The sequence below is a fragment of the Odocoileus virginianus genome, chromosome 20, assembly GCF_023699985.2.
Source record: "Odocoileus virginianus isolate 20LAN1187 ecotype Illinois chromosome 20, Ovbor_1.2, whole genome shotgun sequence".
Taxonomy (NCBI): Eukaryota; Metazoa; Chordata; class Mammalia; order Artiodactyla; family Cervidae; genus Odocoileus; species Odocoileus virginianus.
Window position 1 is genome coordinate 33384013 of NC_069693.1, and position 18418 is coordinate 33402430.

General features: G+C 43.5%; 1 protein-coding gene across 1 annotated transcript; it reads left to right on the forward strand.

Moving 5' to 3' along the window:
- The first annotated feature begins 7612 nt into the window (after positions 1–7612).
- On the forward strand, positions 7613–12237 carry LOC139029910 (zinc finger protein 92 homolog). Its single transcript, XM_070451207.1, is given in 2 exon segments — positions 7613–8207; positions 8209–12237. Coding segments are annotated over 2 exon segments (1533 nt in total). The 5' UTR covers positions 7613–7676; the 3' UTR covers positions 9211–12237.
- Positions 12238–18418: the final 6181 nt, after the last annotated feature.

Below are 18418 nucleotides of genomic sequence, written 5' to 3' on the forward strand. Positions count from 1 at the left end.
GAAGAATTTTCCACAGTTTGTTGTGATCCACAAACTCAAAGGCTTCAGTGTAGTCGGTGAAGCAAAAGTAGATGTTTTTCTGGAATTCTACATTTTCTATAATCCAACAGATGTTGGCAATTTGATCTCTGGTTCCTCTGCCTTTCCTAAATCCAGCTAGAATATCTGGAAATTCTCAGTTCATGTACTGTTGAAGCCTAGCTTGGAGAATGCTGAACATTACTTTGCTAGCGTGAGATGAGTGCAATTGTGTGGTAGTTTGAACATTCTTTGGCATTGCCTCTCTTTGGGATTGGAATGAAAACTGACCTTTTCCAGTCCTGAGAAAAGTCCCCTGCTGAGTTTTCCAAATTTGCTGGCATATTGAGTCCAGCATTTCACAGCATACTCTTTTAGGATTTGAAATAGCTCTACTGGAATCCCATCACCTCCACTAGCTCTGTTCACAGTGAAGCTTCCTAAGGCCGACTTGATTTCACCTTCCAGGATGTCTGGCTCTAGGTGAATGATCACACCATTGTGGTTATCTGAATCGTCAAGATCTTTTTTATATAGTTCTTCAGTGTATTCTTGCAACCTCTTCTTAATATCTTCTGCTTATGTTAGGTCCATACCACTTCTGTCCTTTATTGTGCCCATCATTGCATGAAATATTCCCTTGGTATCTCTAGTTTTCCTGAAGAGATCTCTAGTCTTTCCATTCTATTGTCTTCCTCTATTTCTTTGCATTGATCATGAAGGAAGGCTTTCTTATCTCTCCTCTCTATTCTCTGCATTCAGTTGGATACATCTTCCCTTTTCTCTTTTGCCTTTAGCTTCTCTTCTTTTCTCAGCTATTTGTAAGGCCTCCTCAGACAACCATTTTGCCTGTTGCATTTCTTCTTCTTGGGATAGTTTTGATCACTGCCTTCTGTATAATGTTATCAAATTCCATCCATAGTTCTTCAGGCATTCTATCAGATCTAATCTTTTGAATCTATTTGTCACTTCCACTGTATAATTGTAAGGGATTTGATTTAGGTCATACCTGAATGGTCTAGTGGTTTTCCCTATGCTCTTCAATTTAAGTCTGAATTTGGCAATTAAGGAGTTCATGTTCTGAGCCACAGTCAGCTCCCAGTCTTGCTTTTGCTGACTGTATAGAGTTTCTCCATCTTCGGCTGCAAAGAGTATCATCAACCTGATTTTGGTATTGATCATCTGGTGCTGTTCATATGTAGAGTCATCTCTTGTTTTTTTGGAAGAGGGTGCTTGCTATGACCAGTGTGTTCTCTTGGCGAAACTCTACTAGCCTTTGCCTTGCTTCATTCTGTACTCCAAGGCCAAACTTGCCTCCACTCCAGGTATCTCTTGACTTCCTACTTTTGCATTCCAGTCCCCTATAATGAAAAGGACATATTTTGTTGGTGTTACTTCTAGAAGTTCTTGTAGGTCATCACAGAACTGTTCAACTTGAGCTTCTTCAGCATTAGTGGTTGGGGCATAGACTTGGATTACTGTGATATTGAATGGTCTGCCTTGGAAATGAACAGAGATCATTCTATCATTTTTGAGATTGCACCCAAGTACTGAAATTTGGACTCTTTTGTTGACTATAGGGGCTACTCCATTTCTTTTCATGGATTCATTGCCCACAATGACCCAAGTGCAGTCCTCCAAAGAAGGTTGTGGTGATGAGCCATTATTACTAGCACCTACAGCAGCTTGCATCAAATAGATAAAAGGGATCCCAGAATATCTGAGCAGGATACCAACAGTATCTCCTATATACATCTGCTATATACTTACCCTATATAGAAGGGAAGAACTATTGTTGAGGGCTATATGAATCAAGATCTGACATATTATCTTATTCAAGCTTCTCAATTATCTTGTATGATAGGTATTATTTTCACCATTGTACAAATAAATTTGAGAGTACTGGTGTCTAAGCAATTTATTCCCTGCCACACATAAGTTAATGTGAGAGTCTATTACATGATCTTTTTAACCTATGACTCATTTTTCTTTCTCTGTTGTAATGCTATATTAGATATTTGTTTTGTTTTGAGATTTTATTTGCGAGGTTAGTTTGGTGTTAACCACAAAAATCTTCCTTTAAATGAAAGCTTATTTTAAAACCTATGCAGATGTGAAATGGAAGCTATTTTTCTTGGATCTCCATCCCACCCTGCCCACGGTGGCACAACTAAGGTGCTATCACAACCTCACCATATTATACCTTGTTGAGGGACAAATCTCCACGGGTTTCTTGTGTTTCTTCCATCTTCTGAGCAAAGGCACTGAAATCTTTTATTCTGGACTATATTTGCAAAGATATTCGTAGAGCATACAGCATGGAAAATAAAGATAGTGTCTCTCTGGGGGCAGAGGACAGCTTTCTTTTCTGAGCAGACAGATTCTGGTGGCAAATGTTCTTTATAAGACAGGATATTTTCCAAGACTAGGATTTCCTGGTTGAGAAACAGACCCACTGTGTATATAGCATGTGTGCTAAGTTGCTCTAGTCATATCCCACTCTTTGCGACCCTGTGGACTGTAGCCCAGCAGGCTCCTCTGTCCACGGGATTCTCCAGACAATAATACTGAAGTGGGTTGTCATGCCTTCTTCCAGCGGATCCGGGGATTGAAACTGCATCTCTTATGCCTCCTGCACTGGCAGGCGGGTTCTCTAATGCCACCTGGGAAGCCCCATGTATAACATACAGTTCTGCATTGCCCCATACCTTCTGGGGACAGGCGAAACCAGAAGGAACATGAAGCTCATGTTGTCTTCCATGCTGTGACCAAGTCTACTGTCTCTGACCCACAAGTCTTGTGTTTTCTGCCAACCTCTGTGAAACTGTGACAGATGAGCTTGTTGGCTTACTGGAAGGGTAAAATCTCATACCCTTCCCAGTTCCTGGCACTTTCTGTTCAAATAGGTCCCACTGAAATAATACTCATAAGCAGCCTTGCCTAATGAAGAAGCTTCTGAATTTGAACATATAATCCAGTTAGAAATTGGTTCTCATTATCCCCTAGGATATTGTGAACCAAGTTGGCAGCTGAGGAAGGACCCATGCCTTTGACAGTCAGATTCACTTCAGGCATGCCAGCAGCACACTGATGTGCCATGGATGTTTCCAAATGAAACAATTTGGAACAAAGCTGGCAGACAGAATGGCCCTCTCGAAAGCTGTGACGGGCGTTTGGCCATTTAGGCTACTTGTTGGAAGCAATGAGAGTTTGGGTTTTAACTGGACTGCCTGGTGTTTCTTCTCTGTGTGAGTTCCCTTTATAAAATCACTGCACAGTGTGCATTTGAGAATTAGGAGAAACGCAGATACTCCAGGGTCTGTTACAAGTATCAAGATGGGAGTAGAAAGTACAATATTCATGAAAGCTAGGAAAAGTTGCAGTGACTGCATATATAGAACATATACTATATCAATATTTACTATATTCAATATTTAAAGCATTGAATCCAATGTTGTATATTAATACCTATAACAATAGCTCTGCACAAAAGCTGCTATTGCTTATGAGACTTTTTGAGACAACAGTATTTTTCATATACTTTCATATATGAAATTAGACAAAATGTCATATACCATATATATAATATCTTACTTAATCTTCACAATAACCTTGTAAAAACTGCTATTTATTTAGAGTTTTTATTAGTGAACTAGTTGAAACTACAGATTTTGTACTCACCCCATGAAAAATAGTTGATAGTCTGCCAAAATGAAATTCCCTAGGGACTAAAATAAGAATTTTCTTTTCTTTTCTCTTTTTTTTGAAGTATAGTTGATTTACAACATTGTGTTACTTTTAGGTCTACAGCAAAGAGATTCAGTTATATATATGTTCTTTTCCATTATAGGTTTTATATTTCCTGTGCTATACAGTAATTCCTTGCTGTTTATTTTATATTATTATAATATATTATATTATCTTATATTATATATATATTATATTATTATCTATTTTATATATAGTAACATGTGTCTGTTTATCCCAAACTCCAAATTTACCCCCTCCTCCTCTCTTTACCTTTGGAAAAGAGAAGCTTGTTTTCTATCTCTATGAATCTGTTTCTGTTTTGTAAATAAGTGCATTTGTAGTGTTTTTTAGGTTCCACATATAAGTGATATAATATGTCTTTCTCTGTCCGACTTACTTCACTTGGTATAATGATCTCGAGGTCCACCCATATTGCTGCAAATGGCATTATTTTGTCCTTTTGTGACTGAGTAGTATTCCATTGTATATATGTGCCACACCTTCTTTAACCATTCATCTGCTGATGGACACTTAGGTAGTTTTCATGTCTTGGCTACTATAAATAGTCATGTTATGGACACTCAGCTGCAGGTATCTTTTCAAATTAGTTTTCATCTTTTCCAGATATAGACCCAGGAGTGGAATTGCTGGATCTTATGGTAACTCTATTTTTAGTTTTTTGAGGGACATCCATACTGTTTCCATAGGGGCTGCACCAATTTACAATCTAATAGTGTAGGAGGATTTCCTTTCCCCAAACCCTCTCCGACATTTATTATTTATAGACTTTTTGACGATGGCCATTCTGACCCATCGAGAAGGGCAAGACAACCCACTCCAGTACTCTCACCTAGGGAATCCCGTGGACAGGGAACTTGGTGGGCTCCAGTCCATAGGGTCACAAACAGTTGGACGTGACTGAAGTGACTTAGCACACAAGCACATCCTGACTCGCATGAGGTGATTCTTCACTGTAGTTTTGATCTGCATTTCCCTAATAATTAGCAATGCTGAGCATCTTTTCATGTGCCTGTTGGTCATCTGAATGTCTTCTTTGGAGAAGTGTCTATGTAGGTCTTCTGCCCATTTTATGATTGGTCATTTGCTTATGAGAATTTTAGATTAAGTATATGATTGTCATCCTTTTCAGTAGCATGTAGCAAATAAAATTTATATTCATATAAACATAAATATTGGAATAAGTATATAATATTGAATATTTATACAAAGATAAAAACAAGTTGATATAAGTTGATATGAAATAATATTAAGTTAATATAAAATATTAAATAATACATAAATATAATAATAATTCACTACAGTTGATATAATTAATAATATTTTGGATCATTTATCATATGCCTGGTGTCTTGCTAAATTTATTATCTACATCTTCTACTTAATTGTCAGCACAACCAGTGAGAAAGCTACTAATATTTCAAAGTTTCCAAATAAAGAAGCTGCATTTGAGAGAGGTAAATTACATAATCTAAGGTCACATATCTATAATAAGTGGTATACTTGGTATTCAAATTTGGTTCTCTTCAATTCCAGAATATAAGATTTTAAGCACTTCTTCACAGGATTTGGTACAAGAGCACAAGCTTAGCAGTAGCTAACATAATCAGTGATATAAATATTAATAATGCAAGCATAGAAACACATATAGGATGAAACTTGCGTAGGCTACTTCTCTCTTGACTTCAGTTGCCCCATCTGAAGACATAGGAATGGATTTTTTTCTTCTTTTATTATTTCTTTTAACCAGAAATGTATTTTATCACCTTTAAAGGTCATTTCTGGCTTTAATTCTCTGAGATTCTGTGCCATTTGTTTCTCCTCTTGTGTTGATCTGAGCTTGTCGGTCCTCACTTCATCAGAACCTCAGTGCTTATTCACTGCCTCCCTCAGACGGTCTTCATCAAATTCAGCCAAATCCCCTTCCCTCATTGGCAGTCGTCTGCTTCCATGCCCTTCATCTGCTCAAGCCCCACAAGATGAAAATAAAGTGCTCTTTTATAATTTTTTCCAAAGGAGCTTTCTTTTTTCCCTTATGCTTTGAAAGGAGAACTTCTTTTTGGAGCTGCTTTGGTGGATGGTGTGGAATTTTTCTGAACAGATGCTCATTGTCTTCAAGGAGAGGATTGGCTTTGTTTATTTGGAGACCACTGTGACCCTGATCACAAGGGGTTCCTGCTAAGTATACCATGGATGTTATTTCTACCCAGGGAGAGTCAGCATGGTGACCCAGAAACATGAGGGAACCCCAGGGGAGGGGCTGTGAACAACCTTCTCTTTTGTGATTTTCATTTTTCATTATGTCTGACATTTTTGAAGCTGAGCTTTTTAAGAAATACCAGTTTTAGAAAAACAGACTGCAGATATATTTCAAGGCAATGTAGAACAGTCACAAGACAAAACAAGAACAGTAGAAAACGTGCCCATTTGAGATGAGAAATGGTATATGTGCACGGCCTTTTGTCTTCTGTTAGCCAAATGAAATGTCCATGCATTTTTCTCAGAACTTTGAAAAATAAACAAATCATCAAATCATATCCACCTTTTGTTTGTGTTCAAATGTCTGTGATGTTAGCTGTCAGCCTGGTGTTTGATGTTTCCAACTGCAGAATATATCTGTACACAGTTGAGAGATTTCAAAGTACCTCTCACTTTCAGTATTAAGATAGAATCTATGCTCGCTGTATTAGTGGAGGGAAAAAAATATTGGTCTGACAATTTAGTTGTGGTAATGCTTCCCTGGGCCCTACAGCAAATTCCCACTGGCTATCTATTTTACATGGACTTCCCAAGTAGCACAGTTGGTAAAGAATCCACCTACAATGCAGGAGACACAAGAGACACAGGTTCGATCCCTAGGTTAGGAAGATCCCCAGGAGAAGGGCATGGCAAGCAACTCCAGTATTCTTGCCTGGACTTTTCCATGGACAGAGGAGCCTGGAAGGCTACAGTCCATGGGATCACAAAGAGTCAGACATGACTGAGTACACATACACACACACACACACACACACACACACACACACACACACACACAAAACTTCCATTTTTCCCTGGTTATGGATGTTCTAAAACTTAACAAATAGGAAGATGGTTATTTATTTTAAAAATTAATTTCAATTATAACCACTTCCTTTTATTGGGAGACTTTTTTAAATAATGAAAGGTTAAAACTATCATAGCATGTAAAACCTATCAATGACAATACCTACTCTTTTATAAATTTATTTAATGTCCAGTTATTGAGCACTAAGTTCCACCACATTCCTGGCAATACAGTAGCATAGGAGCTGGAGAAAAGAATCAGATAGAGAAACCATAATCTCTACACTTAAGGTAGAGTTTCCCAGCTAATGTGCAGCCAATGGGTTAATGCATGTCATGAGGTATTGATCGGCCATCTCAGCCTTCACAGACACAGGAATGGCCAGAAGTTGCTAGGCTTTCTCCTGGGTCACCTTTCTCAGTAAGCAAATTTTCTAGGGACTTTAGGCTGGGAGGCCAGCCTTAATTCAGGGATATCTGACTGTTCTCTTCCTCCAGTTCATTAAGTTGGAAGATCCGGTCTGTATCATCTGGCACTGTCCAACATGGAGGGCTGAATGTGGCCAAGGAGTTCCTCTACCACCTGGGTAATCATGTCAACAGTCAGGGACATGTGTGTACTGGGCATCTAGAAACTGTCTGTGAAGAACTGCTGAATGAGATATGGTCCAAGGTATCCAAAGAGTGTGGCTTCCCTGTATGTTCAGCAGCAAGGAATCCACCTGTCAATGCAGGAGACATGGGTTCAATCACTGGGTCAAGAATATCTCCTAGGGCTCGTTGGCGCTGAACAGAGGGACGGCCGTGCAGGACGCGCCTCCCACACGCAGCCCTGTGTCCCCAAGATGGCGGCCATGCTCCCGACAGCCAGACCCAAGGTGCCAGTATCGTTTGAGGATCTTGCCGTGTACTTCACCAAGGCAGAATGGAATCTTCTGGATCATAGACAAAAGAAGCTGTACAAGCAAGTGATGCTAGAGAATTACGACAATTTGGAGTCACTGGGATTGTCGTTCTCCAAGCCTCAGCTGGTCATCCAGCTAGAGCAAGGAGAGGAACCATGGGTAGCAGATGTCAACAGGATCACCACAGGGATGCAGGCAGGTGACAGGATGAATAGCAAGCTGACAATTTCAAAGGAGAATAATTGTCCAAAAGAACTCCTAGGGGCCAATCTTCAGGTTGGCAACATGGGCCAGGTAGCCGGGCAGTCAGAGGAAACACTTGAGCACAGGCAGAAAAGTGCCTGTTGTCCACAGACAGGTTCCAGCAGGGGTGACCCTCCTGGGGAGAAAGACCAAGGCAGCTCCCCAGGTGAGGGAAGAGAGATGCAGGGAAGAAGCTGCGGAGGTAGGCAGGATTTGGTTGTAAGGGAGCCGAGTTTCAAAGACATGGAAGAGGCAGTTCGTGTGTCAGCAGTGTGGGAAATCCTTTGCCCGGAAATCCAACCTCGTCAAACACCGAGTCATCCATAATGACGAGAAGTGCTTTAAGTGTGGTGAGTGTGGGAAACTCTTTCGACGCAACTTCTCACTCCTGGAGCACCAGTGCATCCACAGTGGTGAGAAGCCCTATGTATGTGGCGAGTGTGGAAAGGCTTTCACACGTGGCTCCAACCTCATCAAGCACCAGATTAGCCACACTGGCGAGAAGCCCTATAGGTGTGATGAGTGTGGGAAACGCTTTGGGCGCAACTTCACACTCATAGAGCACCAGCGCATCCACAGTGGCGAGCGGCCCTACTCCTGTGATGTGTGCGGCAAGGCCTTCAGCAGGAGCTGCAACCTCACTGAGCACCAAGGCACGCACAGCAGTGAGAAGCCCTTCATATTCAGCCAGTGCACAAAAGCCTTCAAGGGCATGTCCCAGCTCATTCACCACCAGCGTGTCCACAAGGGAGAGAAGCCATTCATGTGCAAGGAGTGTGGAAAGGCCTTCCAGGGGCGCTCAGGCCTCAGCCAGCACCATGGGGTGCACACCGGTGAGAAGCCCTATGAGTGCAGTGATTGTGGGAAGACCTTCAGCCGGCGAGCCAACCTCTTCAAGCACCAGATAGTGCACACTGAGGAGAGACCCTACAGGTGTCAAGAGTGCGGGAAGGCGTTCCGCCACTGCTCTGCCTTCCTGAAGCACTGGCGCACCCACATCCGCCCACGGCCCTGTGCCTGCGGCCACTGTGATGACTGCAACCAGGCCTCCAAGGAGAAACCACAGCCTGACCAGCAGCCGAGAATTCACCAGAACCTCTTGGAGGGGAACAGCTCAGAGATGGAACCGGCCTGCCTGGGCCTCCAAAGAGCCACTGCGGAGTCCCACCCAGAGAATGAGAATCACCTTCAAGACTCCAGCTGTGCCACTGCCCCCAGCACCGCCATCTGACTGGGTGCTCTGCAGGAGGGCTGGCTCTAAGATGAGCCTTCCTAGTCCCCCTCCCTTCCCTCATTGATGATGCAATTGCAGCCCAGAGACTGCACCTCAGACTGGCCCCTTTGCACATTTGTATTCCTCACTGGAGCAGATGAAAGTGCTCTTGCCCCTTGTGCCTGGGGCCTGCGTGCTGTGGGTGGGAGGGAGCGAGTGCCTTGAGTTAAGTAGTAACCCATATCATCTCATGGGGGCCTTCACTTCATCCCAAGTCTTGGTAGTGTTTTCAGGTAAGAAGACACGAAGAGCACTTTAATCCTTTAAAAGCTTAGTAGTGGGAGGGACTTGACAGCATTCAAAATTGTGGGCTCCACATCAAGGCTGTGGCTGGACTGTGACATCACCTAAAATTCATCAGAAATGGTCTGAGAAAGGACTCAGGGACTGCAACAGTGAATTGCTCGTGTCCACTTTGTGTGCCCACTCATCAGCCCATGGAGAGAGTGGCATCTCCTTGGGGGGTAAAGCACAGGACACCCTGCTTTTGTGCTGAGCAGTAGCCCATACTTTTTCCAGGCCATTTGACTTTGTGCCTGAAAGTCACAGCCTCCCACGGGCACCGCCAGCTGCTTCCAGGAGAAGCAGCACCCAGGACCCATCTTTTCGGAGCTCAGGGGATTTGGGGGGATGGCTTCCCTGGGCCCTTCGAAGAGGATGAGGCCTGGGGACTCTCGGCTTCCCCTCCCAGAGAGAAGAGCCCTTGGGCTCAGGTCCCTCCCAGCTGCCACCAGCTGCCCTGCTGCCTTTCGTCTTCTACCTGCACCCCGGCTCACCCCACCCACTGCCTTCAGATTCAGCCTGCAAGGGCCAGGCTGGCCTGTCTGCTCCTCCTCCCCACTCTCAGTGCCTAAAGCACCTAGCCTGAGTTGCTTCTCCCCCTGAAACAGCAGCCCCTCATGCCTGGTGCTGATCAGGAGGAAAGCAGGCTGGGTTAGGAATTTGCTCAGAGCAAGCCTAGTAATGGCTCTCGCTTTCACATGATGTTTGTTACAATATTAGAGGTTCAGTTGCTTTCAATGTTCCTGCATTCAGGTGTAATGTAAGTCATAGTAGAAACTTTTGCTATAGGGGAGTGTCAGGGAATCGCCCCTTAAGTAAGAATCCTTCCAACCCTCTCAGAAGACCTCAGGAAGGAGAAAGGGGCCTACCTCAGGCCTGACGGCCAGTTAGCTTGCTGGCAAGCCTGGCCCGTCTTCTCACTCCCTCCCCTATCCCTGCAGAGACAGGGTGAAGCCTTCAAATGGCACTTTACTACAGGCCACCCCCTGCCCACCTTACCCACAGAGACTCTGCAGGGAAGAGTTCATGCTTCCTGGGGGGAAGCTGCTGGCAGGTCTGGATTGTTCTGCCCACACTGTCCCCAGAGCTTGGACGAGGAGTTCTGCCCCCTTGCCCTTCTCAGCCCTGCATCCTGGTTGGCTCACCACCTGCCAGCCCCTTCAGCACCCACCAGGGTCTTCGGCTCAGTCACACAGACTGCCAGAGGTCAGGCAGGTGGTGGGTGTGCTGGAGATTTCCCCCACTGGGGCTCTGAGAAGCACACACTTCCCCTGCCAGAAACTGGGCTTGGAAGTGCAGGGCTCCTGCACATGCTGCTTGGAGCGCCCACTGCTTGGACGACTCTGGAAGTGAGAGTGAGAAGGAGATAGAGATCAAGTCGTTTCATACAGTTATATGACCATCACTTGTGCACATTTGTGACTTAGGAAAAGTTCTTTAGTTGTTGTAACTTGCTTTTATTTCAGCCTCCTTTTGCTCTGTGTGTCACGTTGTCTTTGAGCCCAGCATTTAGTAAATATTTGTGAAATGAATCTTGTCCCCTTAGCACATTGACCTCAGGTTTTAGACCACAGTTGGCTCAAACCTTACCTTTTGGCAGTGGAAAGTATTTGCAGCTTTGGGTTTTCCACTAGAAAAAGACGTTTTAAAGGAGTGTTGTCTTTGAACTCTGTGGTGAGGTCACTGGGAAGCGTGTTGTTTGTCTGAGGTTCCAGACAGTCTGTCTTAAGGCAGCAAGGCTTCAGGAAGCCCACCCCCACAAAGGGCAGGGGACAGCGGCCTGAGGCCATTTGCTCGGGCTCTGGTACCTTTTTTGTTCAGCTGAGGCAACCCAGGATTGGGGCAACAATTGCTGCATGACAGGCCCAGAAGGAGCATAAATCCATGCACAATGCTATCCATTTCCATCGCTCTAGAAAGTGAATGACTTTACTCCTATGGGTCAGTAACCAACTTTTAATAAAGAAAAGGTGTATCTCCCCAGTACAGCATCATCCTATTGGTTCCATTGGATAAGCTGACTAGATTTTGAATGTGAGCACCTTTTTATACCTTGGGACCCACCCAGAGATGACTAGATACTGGGGGTACAGGCGGTGATGCCTGATTTTTCAACAAAAAGTGGACTTGCCTGGAGAGATGCAAGCAGAGATGCCAGGCAAATGTGCTCTGGTCTCAGTGCCCTGAAAGGCTCCAGGATTTCTTAAGTGCTTACCCAGATATGTGACATGTATAAGTGATGCATCTTTGGTTTGGCATTTCTCTACCTCGTCTCACTCCTTCATTAGATTTTCACCCTTCATTAGCACATGTGGTGGTAATCAATCAGGTGTGCATCAGGAACTAAACTGGTATCACATGGAATCATCCAGAGAGTGTCCGGAGAGGATGCTTGCGATTTGCCTTCTACTGTGCCTTGAAATCGGGCTCCCCCTGGCTAGGTGGGGAACTGTGATTGTGGCCCGCACTTGCTTTCTAATGACGACTGGAGTGTAAAAGCTGAGACTGTTGGGGATGTCTTGCCTGCTTTTCACCACCTGCCCCCCAACAAAATTCACACTCCACACTTCTGGACTGGGCTTCGGCTCCAGAGACGACCCTGTCAGACGCTGGATCATGTAGCACATGATTTGATCTTTCAAACTTGGGACACTTTTCAAGAGCTGTTTAAGTGCTGCAGCAGTATCTTCTCATAACTGTTAAACTGTCCCAACTGAATTCTTTGACTTTGGGTGTAAACAAATAAAGAAGGTCTGGGTGTTGATTTGAAGTTAAAAAAAAAAAAAAATCTCCTAGATGGCAACCCACTCCAGTAGTCTTGCCTTAGAAATCCCATGGACAGAGGAGCCTGGAGGCTACAGTCCATGGTGTCACAAAGAGTCGGACACAACTTAGTGACTAAACAACACATATCCCAGGAATTACAGCCTTGACACTGTTTTTAAGTATCCAACATGAAAGAGTTTAATTAAATTCTAAACTCACTCTTATTATCATAACTTGTTTCAGCATTACATTTAGCTATGAAAGATAAGGAAAAGCAGTCCAATTCCTTAAATATAATGTCAATGACTGTAAATCTTTGAATGATTGCAAAAAAATATTAATGTGTCATCACTTATGGGAATAAAGTTTCTCTCATAATGACAGCTCCCAAGAGTTTGAAGAGGTCAAGTGGCCATTTGAAGACCAAATGCGATGGGAGAAAACAGAGTCAGGACTTTCACTTTTGAGAAGATGGGGTAGAGGTTTTTTTTTTCCCTCCTCCTTCCCTGACACCACACTAATTATAAATAAATCCCCTGGACAATGCATATAATGTAAACTCCAAAAGACTCTGAAAGGTGGTGAGAAGTCAGACTGACTAGGGACATGAGACTTAAAGAACGACATAGTAGTGAGTTCACTGGGGGGATTTTTTAGTTCATGTATTCCAGGTTTGTATCTGAAAAAAGTCAGCAATCCATAGGTGCCAAGAGGTACAGATGTGAAAAACCTCTACAAAAACCACTTTCTCTAGCCAAAGGAGTGAGAAAGGGGTAGTGCAGCAAGCCAGAAACTTTTAGACAATAATCACTCCACTCCAACCAAACACTTGTCAAAACAAAAACTGCATGTGACAGAGTTAAACAGTTTTTCACAACTATTGCAGTAGGAGAGAGAGATTAAACTGAACTCCACTTAAACAAAAAGCAGGAGGTTTTTAAGCACTGGGAATGAGCTAGTGGACAAGAACTGGAGGATGAAATTGATGAATGGGATGTGTTCAGCACATTATTATTGCTGACTCTGCAAATGTTCTTATCTATAATTAGGTCATCTGGGTTTGGTAATTGGCAACTGACCACTAAAGTTAGATTCCTACTCTGTCAACAGATTCAAAGATAGAGATACTATCTCCTTCCATATTTACATTTCCAAAAGATGGTTCCAAGGTCCTTGAGAAAGACATTAATGGGTTGTTTAAGTAGCTAGATGCTTTCAAAAAGATTTGTATCTCAGAGGCAGAGAAAGGAATTACGTTTTCTAAAGTAAATGCTATATGAAAAAGAAAGTCACAGACCTATGGGCAGAAAGAGGGGTATATATAGTTTGGACAAGCTGAGGAATTCTTAAAGCTGTCTCAGTCATACCACAGTAGGAGGGTGGGGGGCCAGGAGTGGGGGAGACTGTCTTCTGTCCACAGTCTCACTTATGCAAGCAAAGGGCAAATGAGAAGCCAAGACTTCCACCCTATCAAGGTTGTAAAATGTCACCCAACACCTTTATCTAGGTGGTGTCCACAAAGATCAAGCAAGAAACCAGGACTTCCATTCCCACCTCATAATAACAAGACACTCCTCTTCATCCTCCCCACTGGAGTACTGTCAGAGATGCTTGGTGGAAGACAAAGGCTTCCACAAGCACCCCAGCGGTAAGAGGCCACCACTACTGTGAATCCAGTAGCGACTGCAAAGAGCTGGATTCCCACTCCTCCCCATCTGTGAAAGAGCGCCACACTTCCACCCTGGGTTTCAATGAAGGACAAGGGTAGAACCCAAATTTCAGCCTTCTCCTGGCTGTGATATAAGGCAGCATCCTTCCACTTTTACTGCTCCAGGGGCATCACAGCCAGCCAACTAAAACAGAGATTTAAATAAGCTCCAGTCTCAAAAAGGAATACAAGAAAGGAAAAATCACTCATCATATTAGGAGCAAAGAAGATCTCAGACTAAAAGGGAAAGACAACCAGTAGTGCCAACACTAAAATGACAGAGATGTGGAGCCAAGACGGCAGAGGAACAGGACGGGGAGACCACTTTCCCCCCTACAAATTCATCGAAAGGACATGTGAACGCTGAGCAAACTTCACAAAACAACTTCTGATCGCTAGCAGAGGACATCAGGCGCCCAGAAAAGCAGCCCATTGTCTTCGAAGGGAGGTAGGACAAAATATAAAAGATAAAAAGGGAGTCAAAAGAGCTATGGACGGAGACCCGTCCCGGGAAGGGAGTCTTAATAGAGGAAGTTTCCAATCACCAGGAAACCCTCCCACTGGCGGGACTGGGGGAAGTTTTCAGCAATCTAACTGGGAGGAAAAATCAAACAAGGCCCACAGATTATGTCCCTAAAAGCAACTCCCAGCAGAAAAGTACCCCAGACGCCCGTACCCGCCAGCAACAAGTCGAGGCGGAACGCAGAGGAGCGGGCGGCATTGCTTAGGGTAAGGACCGGCCCGAAGACCCTGAGAGCAATCGGAGGGAGCTTTTTTAAACTGTGAGATAGCAAGGGTCAAAATTAACCGGCCGAACACACTGCCGGCGGTTCGCAAAACAAAGGGACTGAGAAACTCCAGAGAAGAGCCGGCCCATCCCCGCTGGAGGTAGGAGGCAGGGGGAAGGGGAAAAGGGCAAACTCAGCCCCTGAGAAGCCACCCCCTCCCACACTGCAAACAGGCCCCCGGTTCCTATCTAAAGACTTCCTGAGACCCGACTGGCGGCGCACGCTGGAGCCGCGGAGGGAAAAAGCGCGCCGTACCCGGGGAGAGTGCACCCAAGCCTCTGGCTGCCTGAGCCGCTCGCCGCGGAGGGAAAAGGCGCGCCACATCCAGGGAGAGTGCGCCCAAGCCTCTAGCTGCCTGGGCCACTCTACGCGGAGGGAAAAGGTGCGCTGCACCGGGGAGAGTACGCCTGAGCCCCTGGCTGCCTGAACCGCTCAGGCCGGGGAAGGCACAAAACGCAGGCACAACTGAATCCGCGCTTTTGTGGAGTACCCGAAAACTGGAACTGCACTCAACGCAGGGCCCGCTCCATATAGAGCAGCCAGGAGCCTGAGCAGTGTAGACGGCGAAAGCACTGACACCCGTGAGCGGGGCAAACCCAGTGTGGCCGGAACACGGTGAGTGTCATCCACACAGAGCGGTATCTGTCTGCAGCGCCCCGCCCTCCCCGTAGCAGGACTGAACTGAACTAGAGAACCTAAATAAGAGATCACCTCCGCCCGCCTGTGTCAGGGCAGAAATTAGACACCAAAGAGACGGCAAACAGAAGCCAAATAAACAAAGGGAACCACTTCAGAAAGGACCGGTGCAACAGATTAAAATCCCTGAAGGTAACACCAACTACACCGGAAGGGGCCTACAGATATCGAGAAGTGTAAGCTGGAAAGAGGAGCTATCTGAAACTGAACTGACACTACACTGACCGCAACAACTCCAGAGAAATTGCTAGATATATATGTATATTTTTTTTAATTAAAAAAAATTTTTTTGTTTCCTTTTTTTTATTTTTTATTTTTTCTCTTTTATTTTCTTTTAAAATTCCCTATCACTCCCCCATTACTCCTGAACTTTCATTTTCATATATTTTTACGATTTTTTTAATTAGGGGAAAAAATTTTTTCTTTTTTTTTCTTTTTCTTCTTTTTCTCTCCTATTTCCTTTAAAAGTCCTCTAATACTCCTCTATTATTCCTTAATTTTCATTTTCATTTCACTATAAACTTGCCAAAAAAAAAAAGACAGAGAAACACTATTTTTAAACGGAACTTCATATACATTTCTAAATTTTTTTGTGTGTTTTTGTTTTTAAATATTGTATTTCAAAGAGTCTAACCTCTACACTAGATTTTTAATCTTTGTTTTTCAGTATGTGATATAAATTTTGGGCATTTAAGAATCCAATATTCAGTTCCCATTTCTATTAAGGAGTGTGGTGATTACTCTCCCACTTTTGACTCTCTGTTTTCTACCTCAGAACACCTCTATTTCCTCCTTTCCCCTTCTATTCCCATTCCAACTCTGTGAATCTTTGTGGGTGTCTGGGCTACGGAGAACACTTTGGGAACAGATAACTGCATAGATCTGTCTCTCTCCTCTTGAGTCCCCTTTTTCTCCTCCTGCTCACCTCTATCTCCTTCCTCCCTCTCCTATTCTTCATGTAACTCTGTGAACCTCTCTGGTTGTCTCTCACGGTGGAGAATCTTTTCACCATTAACCTAGAAGTTTTATTATCAGTTCTCTATAGTTGGAGAAGTCTTGAGACTATTGGAAGAATAAAACTGAAATCCAGAGGCAGGAGACTAAAGCCCAAAACCTGAGAAAACCAGAAAACTCCTGACTACACGGAACATTAAGGAATAAGAGACCATCCAAAAGCCTCCATACCTACACCAAAACCAACCACCACCCAAGAACCAATAAGCTCCAGTACAAGACATACCATGCAAATTCTTTAGCAACGCAGGAACATAGACCTGAGTGTCAACATACAGGCTGTCCAAAGTCACACCTAACACATAGACCCATCGCAAAACTCATTACTGGACATTCCATTGCACTCCAGAGAGAAGAAATCCAATTCCACGCACCAGAACGCTGACACAAGCTTCCTTAACCAGGAAACCTTGACAAACCAATCGTCCAACCCCACCCACTGGGTGAAACCTCCACAATAAAAAGGAACCACAGACCACAAGAATACAGAAAGCCCACTCCAGACACAGCAATCTAAACAAAATGAAAGGCAGAGAAATACCCAACAGCTAAAGGAACATGAAAAAAGCCCACCAAGTCAAACAAAAGAGGAGGAAATAGGGAATCTACCTGAAAAAGAATTTAGAATAATGATAATAAAAATGATCCAAAATCTTGAAAACAAAATGGAGTTACAAATAAATAGCCTGGAGACAAAGATTGAGAAGATGCAAGAAATGTTTAACAAGGACCTAGAAGAAATTTTTAAAAGTCAATTAAAAATTAATAATGAAATAAATGAGATCAAAAACACTCTGGAGGGAACCATGAGTAGAATAACAGAGACAGAAGATAGGATAAGTGAGTTAGAAGATAAAATGGTGGAAATAAAGGAAGCAGAGAGGAAAAAAGAAAAAAGAATCAAAAGAAATGAGGACAACCTCAGGGACCTCCGGGACAATGTGAAACACCCCAACATTCGAATCATAGGAGTCCCAGAAGAAGAAGACAAAAAGAAAGGCCATGAAAAGTTACTCGAGGAGATAATAGCTGAAAACTTCCCTAAAATGGGGAAGGAAATAGCCACCCAAGTCCAAGAAACCCAGAGAGTCCCAAACAGGATAAACCCAAGGTGAAACACCCCAAGACACATATTAATCAAATTAACAAAGATCAAACACAAAGAACAAATATTAAAAGCAGCAAGGGAGAAACAACAAATAACACACAAAGGGATTCCCATAAGGATAACAGCTGATCTATCAATAGAAACCCTTCAGGCCAGAAGGGAACGGCAGGACATACTTAAAGTAGTGAAAGAGAATAACCTACAACCTAGATTACTCTACCCAGCAAGGATCTCATTCAGATATGAAGGAGAACTCAAAAGCTTTACAGACAAGCAAAAGCTGAGAGAATTCAGCACCACCAAACCAGCTCTTCAACAAATACTAAAGGATCTTCTCTAGACCGGAAACACAGAAAGGTGGTATAAACGTGAACCCCAAACAACAAAATAAATGGCAACGGGACCATACCTATCAATAATTAACCTTAAATGTAAATGGGTTGAATGCCCCAACCAAAAGACAAAGGCTGGCTGAATGGATACAAAAGCAAGACCCCTATATATGCTGTCTACAAGAGACCCACCTCAAAACAAGGGACACATACAGACTAAAAGTGAAGGGCTGGAAAAAAATATTCCACGCAAACAGAGACCAAAAGAAAGCAGGAGTCGCAATACTCATATCAGATAAAATAGACTTTCAAATAAAGGCTGTGAAAAGAGACAAAGATGGACACTACATAATGATCAAAGGATCAATCCAAGAAGAAGATATAACAATTATAAATATATATTCACCCAACATAGGAGCACCACAATATGTAAGGCAAACACTAAAGAGTATGAAAGAGGAAATTAATAGCA